This window comes from Euprymna scolopes, chromosome 6 (genome assembly GCF_053919585.1).
Source record: "Euprymna scolopes isolate OS-2025 chromosome 6, ASM5391958v1, whole genome shotgun sequence".
Lineage (NCBI taxonomy): Eukaryota > Metazoa > Mollusca > Cephalopoda > Sepiida > Sepiolidae > Euprymna > Euprymna scolopes.
In genome coordinates, this window is record NC_136487.1 from 100516530 (window position 1) to 100528663 (window position 12134).

Consider the following 12134-nt stretch of genomic DNA (forward strand, 5'->3'; position numbering starts at 1 on the left):
ATTAATGTAAGAACAAATAAACATGTAGTGAAGAGTGTTTATCTCCTCGATGTGACATATGATTGCCTGTGTTGTGTATAATGGTAATGCTAACTGATAAAACAGGTATTTCTACTTGTGAATCTCACATGCAATGTTGGTTGTGTGATGACAAACAAGTTTGATTCAAAACTTAAACCCAAGTTTTGTAGTACAGGCCATAGCCAATCTATTATTGAATGGATTAAGGAAGCAGAGCTCATGTGTCTGCTATGCTTGGTGGAGAGAATGGAATGTGTGATCCCCATATGTCTAACAGATCCCATTCTTTGTGTGCCACCATTCACCTATAGGCTGCTTGACAGCTCTTGCACATTTCTTACCAGACGGGGGATATGAACGTTTTTTAGTCATCTTAAAAGATTACGTCAAAGCTGCATTGATTATGGCAGCTGTAGAATCAGTACACATTAAAAGAATCCAGATCAAAAGCAACAGAACAAGATTTTTCAAATGTGATGGAATTAACTACTCGGTCAGGGATAGTCTTGGTCTATATGACAGAGAGCTCAGGACTCCCACCCATAGCAGAGTTGTATACATTGCTTCTATTGTGGAGCGTTGGAAAATTTTTTTTAGATCGATTACTTAAAAACAGAATTAGAGATGATAACTATGCCCCAGCTTCTTCAAACAAGGTATGAATTCAGCTGTGAAGATGTATGCAGGAAAAAGTATGTCACTTTTTCATGGCTGAAATGATTGCACCTTAGTGAGCAAAAAGATATACTGGACATGGCAAAAGCAGATAAGTATTAGAAGAATGCAGTGTGATGACGTCCATAATATATAAGTATTTCAAAAGATGAATATGAAGAGATTAAATTCCAAACAAAGTTTAAAAAATACAATTATTAATTAATACTCTTAACAATATCAATAAACAAATGATGCTAGATGTGAGTGAGAATATTTGTTTTTGCAATATCGACTTTGTTTTGGAGACTGTTTCGTTCACACGCAACTTTGCTCTAATACTTCCAACGTTGTATCAGTCAACGTTTTCCACTGTTCTTTCACACTTCCTGAATTGAATCTGATAATTTAATGTTCGATCACTTTTCCTTCAACTTTTTCACTTTCCTTCAACTTTCAGACATTTTCTCTTTACCTCATGAACTTTAGAAAAGTAAAAAAAATTATAAATACATTACTGAACAACACCGGATAATTAGAGCTGCTATATTTTATTCTATCTGCTAGACTAAAGATAGACTTACAAACGTTTTTAATTTAAGAACAAATTACTTTCATTGCTACTAGTAAATTTTTGAAAAAAGAACATAAAGAATTTTCTGAAATGACATCAAATATTTGGCTGTTATAAATTTATCTTTTTTCTTTTTATTATTTATGATTTTTATTGAAGTAGTTAACAAATTTGATGTGAGAGACTGATAAATACATGTAGCCAAATAACATTACAAGTTGATTTTTTCTTTTTAAATAGTTGTTATTTTATCAACTTGCATGAAAAGAGCTGTGTAAAAGTTGCTTAAAACCGTTTGAATTATGCAAATACCATCAGTAGTTCAAAAGTTATAATAAGTGCCAAAATTTAGACTTTTTCGTGAACATTTTCCTTTAGAAAAAGTGGGCTAAATTACGGATCTCAACATTTAAAGAAATTCGGTAATTTCACCACCATTTATTTTTCAAGCTATTCTCATGAAACTTGGCACTCTTATGTAAAATTGTGTGCTCTTTCTGATTATGGAGTCAAATCTGATGTATCTCTTTACCATAAGCCATGAATTATAAATTCAGATGTATAAATTTCATTTTTTTTTAAAACTGGCGCATGGTATCATACAGTGAGTGTCTATTTATGAACAAAACTAAGTATTATAGTAGTATTTAAATATAGCTTTATTGAGAATAGGCATTTTCCTGCCTCCTCACCAAAAGAGAGCTTAATCTTGGGTGTAGCCATTGAATGCCTAAATAGCATTCATGGCCGGTATTTACTACTCCCCTAAAAGAAAAAAAAAATTGAGTAGGTATAAATTAATCTCAGAAATAAATCAAAGAAAATTTTTCATATAGATTTTGGATTTCTGTAAAAGATGGAAATTCCCATAGTCGACCAGAACTTATGCATTTTAAGACCAGCCCAATTTTCAATTTTGTAAATCCTCTCTATCTGGCCCAAAATATAGCCCTATTTTCTGAGATGCAAGCATAAATCGTACTCTACATGAATCCTCGATGTAACTTTCACAGTACCAGGATACCAAGAATCCTGATAAGCAACAACTATATATTCACCAGTTGATGGTAATTTTCGTCATTTCTATTGTTTTACTGAAAATTCAATGATGTAAACAAAGAAATGAAACGGTAAATTTTTACCTTGTTTCCACCTTAACATTTAAAATGATTACTTTTATAGGTTCTAGAGTATGCTGAAAACGAATATTGCATTTAAATTTTCTGCAAATGAGTAGTTTTCTGGATATTAAGCAATGCCATTTCTTATCGTGGCCATCTTGGTACGTGCAAGCGCAACCTCGAGAAACTATGCACAAATGCGCATACCAAGATGGCCACCAGCAATAACGTAAGAAATGACATTGCTCAATATCTAGAAAGCTACTTATTTGTTGCAGAAAATTTAAAGGCGAGATTCGTTTTCGTCATACCCGAAAACCTTTAAATGTAGTCATTTTAAAGAAAAATGTTAAGGTGGAAACAAGGTAAAAATTTACAAACTGCATCACAATGAAATTCTTTATCGAACCGCCTAATTATTATTATTTAGATATCCTTAGTTAAAAAAAAAAAACTGGTTTGTTTTACAGATTTGAAAAAATTATCTTGACAATGAGTTAAATATAAATTCAAGTTTCACAATATCTTTTTTTATTTAATTGTTAGGTGAAAGTACAAAACAAAACACCCTTCCTTCCCCATGTTAAGAATGGGTTTCTAAATAATAACATTATTATTTCAGCATGGTAGCATAAGTGCACAAGTACCTTTCATTTTTTACTCGCGGGAGTACCCAGCATTGCCTGGGTGTTTATGTGTGTGTGTGTTAGGGGAGGGGGTAAATCAAAATAAAAGAATAAGCAAAGTAATGACCCTGTTTAAATACTATAAAAAAAACAATGTTAAATGTTAAAACTTCTTTAAAAAATCGGAAAAAAAACCCAAAAAAACTAACGTGATGCAAATGAACAATGTTAAAATTTCTTAAAATCGGAAAAACAAAAAAAAGATAATGCGAACGTGATAAAAAAAACAGAAAAAAGAAAGATGAACGTGATGCAAAACAAACAATGTTAAAACTTCTTAAAAAAAAATCTGAAAAATAAAAACAAAAAAACGGCGAACGCTAAAAATGCCATAAATAACACTGTTTCAATATAATATTGTTTGGAAATCAAATTTGAAAACCTTGAAAATAATTTTTTTAAATCGACAAATTCAAAATAAAAAATGACTAGTCTAGTAAGACGAAAGCAGAAAAACAATTTTCTATTTTTAAGAGAATGTTTTAGTCAGCTCAGCAAATTATGTTAGCATTAACGCTTAGCCAGCCGTTTTTCTGTTAATTTCTATAAAAGATAACATTTTAAAGAAATTTCCTCACAATTAATAATTATCAAATATTTACATATTCTACATGAAAATAATTCTGAAACTATTATCTATATGAAAATGGATTATATATGCCGATTTATCTTATCAATTTTGAAATATTCTTTGTCAACTTTGCTCGGTCGTAACTTTGCTTCCTGTGGTTGTAAAAATAAAAATCAAACACCAGTAGAAATGGACTTCTTTGTTTATATAGCCTGTAAAATTTCAGTCATATCCAATCAAATTTAACCCCACGCATTTGTATCTAAACGTAACGTATGAAATGTAAACAATGAAAAAAGTTTCCCTTTTTGCTGCCGTCATTTTTTACCGTTTTTTTCATTTTTAACTTGGAGCATAAAAATATTGAACGCATAAAAGAAAAATAAATTAACATCATTGGAATGCTTATTTTATTCTCTTTCCATCAATGTAATTCTTTTAAAAATTGACCAACAAATAAAAGATATGACTTGTTGAAGCAAATTAGATATGTAATATTGCCGATATTCATGAAAATAAAAAATACGCTTGTAATGCTAAGCCAAAAGGAGAAGTGTTTTCAAAAAAAAATTTTTCTCCTGCACTTAAATGTTTTATTTTAGCTCCACACTTTTTGAACTTTTGTGAAATCCAACTTTTGAGCATTATAAATTCAGAAATTACTCGTTCAAAAGTGACTGAATCATCTTACAAAACTTGAAGCTTTGAGAATGTGAGTCCTACAAAACAAAAATTATATGATGCGTTTATTTTGTTGTTTTAGAAACTCCTCCAACTCCTGAAGTTGTTGAGCAAGCGGCTGCTTTCCTGCTCAATGTTAAAGACTGGGAGTATTTGAGCAATATGGATGGTTCATCAAATGGATTTATTAAAGTAGGTTCAATAATTTTTTTTTTCAAAACTTCATTTTCATCACTGAAATGACTTGCAATCAAATATGAACTCATCTTTACAAGAACACTTTCTTAGACATTTTTAATTGAAGCATTAGTATTTCCTACTGACACTTTCAGAAGACTACAAATATTAATGTGTTTATTGTCTATAAGAATATTTATATTGCATAATGCAAACAGAAAATATGTCTTGAGAAAAAAAGTTCCATAACTTAGACCCATATATATCTCAGACTCTATTAACCATTTACTATTAAGTTTAAGTTTGCCTTCTAAATCATTGAATTTTGACAGGGTATGGCATGATGGTCTTCTAAGGAAAATTAGATCATATGGTATCACTGGAAGAAAACATAACGTAATTAAATCCTTCTAAAGTAAGAGAAAAATCCAAGTTGTCCTCGACGGTCGTACATCTAAACAATATGATATAAATGCGGGAGTACCTCAGGGGTTTATCTTTGGACCTTCATTATTCCTGATATTCATAAATGATCTCCCTGATAAAATTGTTTCGGAGATGGGTATATTTGCTGATGACACCACTCTGTATAACAGGCACAAGGGGAAAACAAATAAACACATATCTAAGGAAATGGCAGAAATACTAGAGGATGACCTCCAATCTGTAGTGGAATGGGGACTAAAATGGATGGTCACATTCAATGCTGCCAAGACTAAGCTTGTTTCCTTCAATAACTACAAGAAACTTTCTCTACCATCAATAGCAATGGCCAAGAACACATTACCTGAAAATACTTCCTTTAAACTCCTTGACTATTTACAGAAAATTACTGGAATATAAACATTGAGAGCATTGTCAAGGCTGCTGCAAAGGAGGTGGGCTCTCTCTACCATGCTAGAAAATTATTTACACCTGAAAGTATCCTGTACCTCTATAAGGCCACCATTTGCCCATGTATGGAGTACTATTATCGCATTTGGGCTGGTGCATTTACTGCTTGTCTCTCACTCCTGAAGCGGGTTCAAAAGAGTCATCAACCTGATAGCATCAGCCTCTGTCCCATTGATGAAATGTTGCATCCCTCTGCCTTTTCTATAAATACCTTAATGGTGAATGCTCTCCTCTACGTGACTACCCCCGACAAACCCAACAAGAAACTAAGCCCCAGTAGAGGTTCCTAGGTGTAAGAAAGCCTTTTACTCCAATAGTTTCTTCCCCCAGAACTACAAGACTTCCAGGATTCTGCTTTCCCAACTGTACTGATATGCAGAAGTTCAAGTGTAATGTGAACAAACATCTTGCTACTCATCTCCCTTAATAATGCCCCTTATATCCCAGATAGTAGCCCTCTACTTCAAACTGGCACTGTGCCTTGCTTGGGGTGAAAATTGATTAAAAAAAAAAAAAAATTGTAGTAAATTGAATTTAACTAAGCATATGTCACTATTTTTAATGAGTATGGTATCATTTGCAATTTTGAATTATATTACTTGCGATTTATTACTATTTTTAATGAGAATACTTGCAATTTATTACTATTTTTAAATAATCAATTACCACAATTTATATTCAGTTTAATTGGGCTATTAATACTATTTATGTTTGTTAATTTGTGCCTTACTAATGATTTACTACAACTTTAGTTTGGCAAGTTTACTCTCACGGTTTTAGTTTTAAATTGGATTGTCATGAACTGATGTGTTCAGTTTGAGGAAGAATTAATTAGAAATTGGTAATGTTCAGATAAATAAATATTCAAATAAGCATTCATATTGTTCTCATAGAATGTAAATTTTGTTTTCTTAAATGTGAGGTGATGAATCTGAAACTCTACTGATCTTGGAGATGTTTCAAAAGAAAGACCCTTCCCCCTCCCCACTTTGTCTCAATCTTGCAGATGTTTTGTGATTCTATTTTCTATTTGATTGTGATAGATTCTTATGTTTTACTGATGCTTTCCATTCACAGATGAGTTTTTTGTTAGGAAGAGCTTGCAAAGAAATTAACAACATAAAAAATGTCCGGAAAGCTGCTCGGGAGTTATGGGAAGCAGGTATGTCTGTTTATCTGGTTTATGTAATGTTACGTGTTCATCTAGGGATTAGGGTTAAGAGTTAGAAGCATGCAACGAATTAAAAAGAAACTAACAAAACACAGCTAAAATACAAAAAAAAAACATTTATTTTAACATAAAACACACACAAATACAAGAAAATACTAATACTACTCCTAGCTTTGAAAAGAATCTAAGGTTGGGGTTTTTAAGAAGGCGATAGAGAAAAGCCCCAAATCAAATATTTTCTGCAAGGGAAATTCTTGAAATAAGATTAAAACTGTTTTTTTGGTCAGTGAGTTATATTCATAAAATCAAAATCTTATTTACCAAACATTCTAGTTTTTTCATGCCATGGTTATTATTCCTGGAACAGGCCGGAGTTAGCTAAAAGGAATTTTATTTAATCTGTATCTGTCTAATAGCATCTTAGCAACTAACTGATGGCTTTGAAATGTAATAGAAATCAATCTTGCAAACGACCTTGTGTTTGCTTAGTCTGTAAAATGCCAGCAGAAAATATAGAAAAGACAAGCAAAATTTTGTAAGTCCCTGATTGGTGAACGTATGCCATTAATTTGCATGTGTACACAATTGGTAACTGTTAAATGGGATGAATTATAAAGCATGAGGGTTGAGTTGAGTTTTTTGTTGGACAGCTTAGAATGAGAGCGAACGGTGGAAGATAATAAATACAAGAGGATTTATTGCAAGTTAAGGAAAGAAAGGAAAAAAGACTTTCGTACATTGTATCAACAAGAGGACAGTTTGACACTGCCATTTTTTTTTGGGGGGGGGGTTCCCTTTCCCATTTTAGCAGCCTATTTATATAGGGTTTAGTAATATTTAATTTGCATATTTCTCGATCTTTCTGGAATGTTTCAGATCCTTCCAGAATGTTCTAATAGGTTCTATTCTTGATTTCTTTCTTCTATCATTATTTTTTGTAATGAGACTTTTTAGTAACTATGAATATTTTATAAGAATTATGCTCTCTTATAACACTAGGTGCATTTCTTAAAACTGTCAATTGACCTATTTGAATTGCAAGGTTCATCAGGTGCAAACTGTGCTCTCTGTAATCTGAGAGCAATTTCTGTTGTGGCCAGTTCATATGTACTATTACAGTATAAAAGCCAAGTGCGCCCTAGGATGGAGTACTGTTGCCACATTTGGGCACAAGCTGCTATAAGTAGTTTTATCCTGTCTTGACAGAGTTTAAAATAGAATTTTTAGCCTGGTGAAAGATGCCTTTTTCTCTTCTCTGTAGCTTCTTTCCTACAGAAAAGACATTGTGAGCCTCTCTCTGCTTTATTGTTATTTTCATGGCAAGTGCTTGTCTGAGCTCTAATCTGTGGTCCTCTTAGGCCTGACTTTCATAAAAAAACACCTGTCTAGCTGAAACCACTATCAATAATTTCGCCCACTCTTTATCTGTACCTAAACCTAAACGTAGATTCCATGAACAAAGCTTCTTTCTTAGAACTGCATGTATGTGGAATTCTGTTTTCGTGCTTTCCAACCGACTACAATATGGTGGTCTTCATGAACAAGTTCTTGATGAGCCATCCCTCAAGTAATCCAATTTACCAAATTTCCACAACTAACAATTACAACATTTTCCCATTGACTACTGTACACTCAGTAACCCTTATACTTGAGTGACCTCCGGGCCCTGATAAGTGGTGACTCCCTTTGTAAAAAAAAAAAAAAGAAGAAAAAAAAGGATGTCAAAGAAGAATCTTTCTTTTCCACAAAACTATTTTTTAGAATATGACTTTAAAAACCATAAAATGGAAATGGCAACATTCATTAATCTTCTCTTTAACAATGCAATTGGTTGAGCACCAAATTTTCAGATTATAATATTTTTTTAATTCCTATTTTGTGTTTAGACGATGAATTTGATCTGTTTTTATACAAAAAATCAAAGTATCACAAAGGAATCAATTTAGCATGCAAAAGTTGGCAAATATATTTTCTTCAATTCAAATTTGCAATATCTCGTTTATTTACATATGTTCAAGAATTTAACATGTTCTTTTTATAAATCATTTTTTTTCCAGGCTACTTCAAGTCACTACTTTCAGTTATTGGCAATCTATGTGAAAAAAAATTTGGTGTTTTTCAAATTTAATGTATGTGATATTGCATATAAAATTAGTCTCATCTTAAAGAAAAATGACTGCATGTTAATATTGTGAAATTGTTTTACATATATTGACTTTCAGAAAAACAATCCCAGTTAGAAATTCAGTGAATGAAATGCTAAAGAAATCCAATTTAAAACAACTTGAAAATAACACATTTTTATCCTGTCTTTAATAATCTGTTTGCATTATAATAAATCTTTTAATAAATCAACATGTTATGTATTTGAGATTTACAACTCGACAAGTTATTAAGTGAATCACGTGCACATAAAGCAATGTCATTCACAAATGTATAAATAAAGATAATTTTTTATAAAATAAATTTACAATATTTTTTATTTACAGTAAAAGAAAATGGAAATGTATGTGTGAGTCTTAAATACAGGCTTAGATCTGAACAGTATAGGAAGATGTATGCAGAACAGGAGACTTTGTTGGTATGGTCATATTGAAAGAATGGATAAGTGTTGTTGGGTCAGTAGATGTAAGACAATTTAGATTGCAATAGAAAGCCAAGGAAAACATGAAAGAAATTGATAAGGATGGATAGAATAAAGATCTAGCCTGAGATAGGTTAGTTTAGAAGTTAATTTCTAAAAGCTGTCAAACACATGCGAGCATGTAAAATGGACATTAAGCCAAATATGTATTTTTATTTGTCTTCAAGTAAATTAAAAAAATATATTCTACATTTCAGTGGGAAATATTTTCTCATCCATTACATCTCAGAAGCGGTCAAGTTCTGGTCGAGAGACAACAATACACAGAGATAACTCTTTGGCTATCATGTCAAAAGAAAGTTTCAACCAATTCATAAAAAAGCTTAAAGTAAGTTTTATTTATATATATAAAGTAATTTTTTATATTTATATATATATATATATATATATATATATATATATTATTTTTGTTACCTCTTGTTTTTAGCTTCAGTCATCCAACTCTTATTGTTGCTATGACTTGATTTACAAGGAAATGTTCTTCTAACATCAGTAACAAGCCACCATTTTCTCTATCATTTCACATTCATCAGATCAGATGAGAAAGAATCAGCAATACTTTTATCATTAATGCTTCTCAAAATGGGGCTATAGACAATTTCTTTTTGCATGTATTAACAAATCTCAGAATATGATTTGAAAGATTTTTTCAATGAAAATTAAGAGGATTGAGCTTATGATAGACTTGAGGAATGCCAGTATTGTACATCAGATGTCTGCCCTACTTCTTTAATATACCTATCCGAGAAAAAGGATTTGATAGTTGAGAAGACATTGCCAGATATCCATAGTTAACAAGTTAGTAAAGCAACCCTTTGTCTTAGGACCTATCATATGTTGAGAGATGCATTAATTCTATGTAATATTGCAGTCAGTATATCAGCAGTTGATCTCGTATATTAACAGAATAATGTAACTGACAAAAACTATGGTTGTAAAAGTGACAAACTTAAACTTATTTATTTTATAGTTTAACTTTTACAATAAAAAATATACTGAATTACAGTTATCATAGTTGCTAAACTTCATAGACAATGTATTCATACATCAAACAACTCTGCTGACCTCCTACACAAATTTCCCAACCTAACTATGAATAATTCTAATGATCAAAGCAAGAGAAAACCCAGAACCACAACTTACAATGTAGACTTACCACTACGAGGCTTCCTTCTCTAACATCACTTATGGAAGACTAAACTTGAACTGTTGTTCTTCTGTGAACTGGCATAAAGTCAACTGCTTCCTTAGCTGATTTCTTCATCAAAGGCTATTCTAACTTCACATCCAAGCCCAACCCTCACAATTGCCATAAACATGAAATATGTGCCATTGAATCCTTTCTTCAATAGGTCAAGTAGTCGTCAATGGGAGGAAGTCCAAAGCTCAAAGTATCAACATTGAATCCATCCCAGGCCCAATTCTCTTCCTTATCTTCATCAGTGATCTCCCAAATCATAAGCTCATGCATCAACATATATGCAGAAAACGCTATCAAATATTGTAACACTTCAAATGCCAGCAACGATCAAGATCTCTCAAAGTTTCTCTCCTCCTGAGCACATGGTGCAATGAGACAAAAAATGGCTGGTTGATTTCAAAACCAATCTTCTGTTTTTTCACCACTAACGCTCTAATTCTTACTAAGCCCCAATTGACATGAATGGCTTTTGTCTCAAAGAAGCACACTGCTTCAACAAGCTTTTGGACTGACCTGAATTGAAATAGAAATCTGTTGCCAAATTCACTGGAAAAATGGTTGTATCATTTAACCTCTCCAGAAAATATCTCACTACCAATGCAATCCTCTTTAAGAGCAAAATACATCTGAAAATGGAGTACTATAGGAACTGCCTTGACAGTCCAAAACCTACTTCAAAACCTACAACCCTTTTCCCACATCGTTATTTTCATGGTAAGTGCTCATCTGAGTTTCAATCTATGGTTCTCCCTGCGAAACTTTCACAAAAAAAAAAAAAACTCTGGTAACTACAACCACTATCAGCAATTTACTCCACTCTCTATGCCGGAACGCCCTGTCGGTGGGGCATTAGAATACACCGATTGCCCCCATCCTCCTGTAGAGGGTAAGTCTCTCAATGGGGCCACCTGTTGATAGTGGGTGGCAACCCGTAATGCGTAAGGATGGAATCCTGGTGGTTGAGCAGATCACGTTCAAGGTCTTATTAGGACATGAGATGCAACACACCACTTTGGCCTTTACTTGGGTTAAGACGTGTGGTTGGATAGGCCGATCCAATCAATCGGTTGGTCGTGAATAGCACTAAATCAGACAAACACAACAAGAAAATACGCTCACGCTTCCCACATTAGGCCAAAAACTGATTTAGTAAGCGGTGGCTGAAGGGTCAATCCACTTGCTGAAGAATGGATAAAACATTGCTGGAAAACTAACATCCTATCTAGAAATGAGGCCATTAGAAAAGACGAAGGAAACACGGGTGCTTGAATCCATGAGCAGGATGAATATACTTTTGTATCCTTGTTGCATTGGGGCAAATGGGTTCCCCTCTCCCCAACACTTTCCAAACAGGACTCTGAGGCAGATGGGGAGCAGGAGAAATGAAAAGTCCAAAATATGTAAAAATGTCAAATAAAAAGCCTAAAAAAATAAACCACTGAGAAGTTTCAGATAAATCTAGTTCAGATTCAGAAACCATACATACTAAACCCCCTCAGATGCTACAACTGCCAAAGGTATAGACACCATCAAGACCCGTGCACACACTCTCCAGTACAGCCCTGTACAGATTGCCAAAAAGAGCCAAAATGTACTAACTACCAAAAAGGCCATAGTGTAGTGCAAACTTCAAACAATGCGACAGATGAAAGAAAGAAAAATAAAATATACCAAAAATATAACCTTCCAAGAAGCTAGTAACCTAGCCGAAAATACAAGATACTCTGGAAAAAAAAAAA

The 12134-nt window shown here is 32.9% G+C and overlaps 1 protein-coding gene across 1 annotated transcript in view; it reads left to right on the forward strand.

Moving 5' to 3' along the window:
• Positions 1–12134, forward strand: part of LOC145277820 (integrator complex subunit 8-like) — a 163719-nt gene that overhangs the window by 102080 nt on the left and 49505 nt on the right. Inside the window, exons 17-19 of the mRNA XM_080129719.1 lie at positions 4391–4500; positions 6457–6541; positions 9392–9522. Of these exons, the coding sequence (XP_079985845.1) occupies positions 4391–4500; positions 6457–6541; positions 9392–9522 (326 nt within the window). The remainder of the gene's footprint in view (positions 1–4390; positions 4501–6456; positions 6542–9391; positions 9523–12134) is intronic.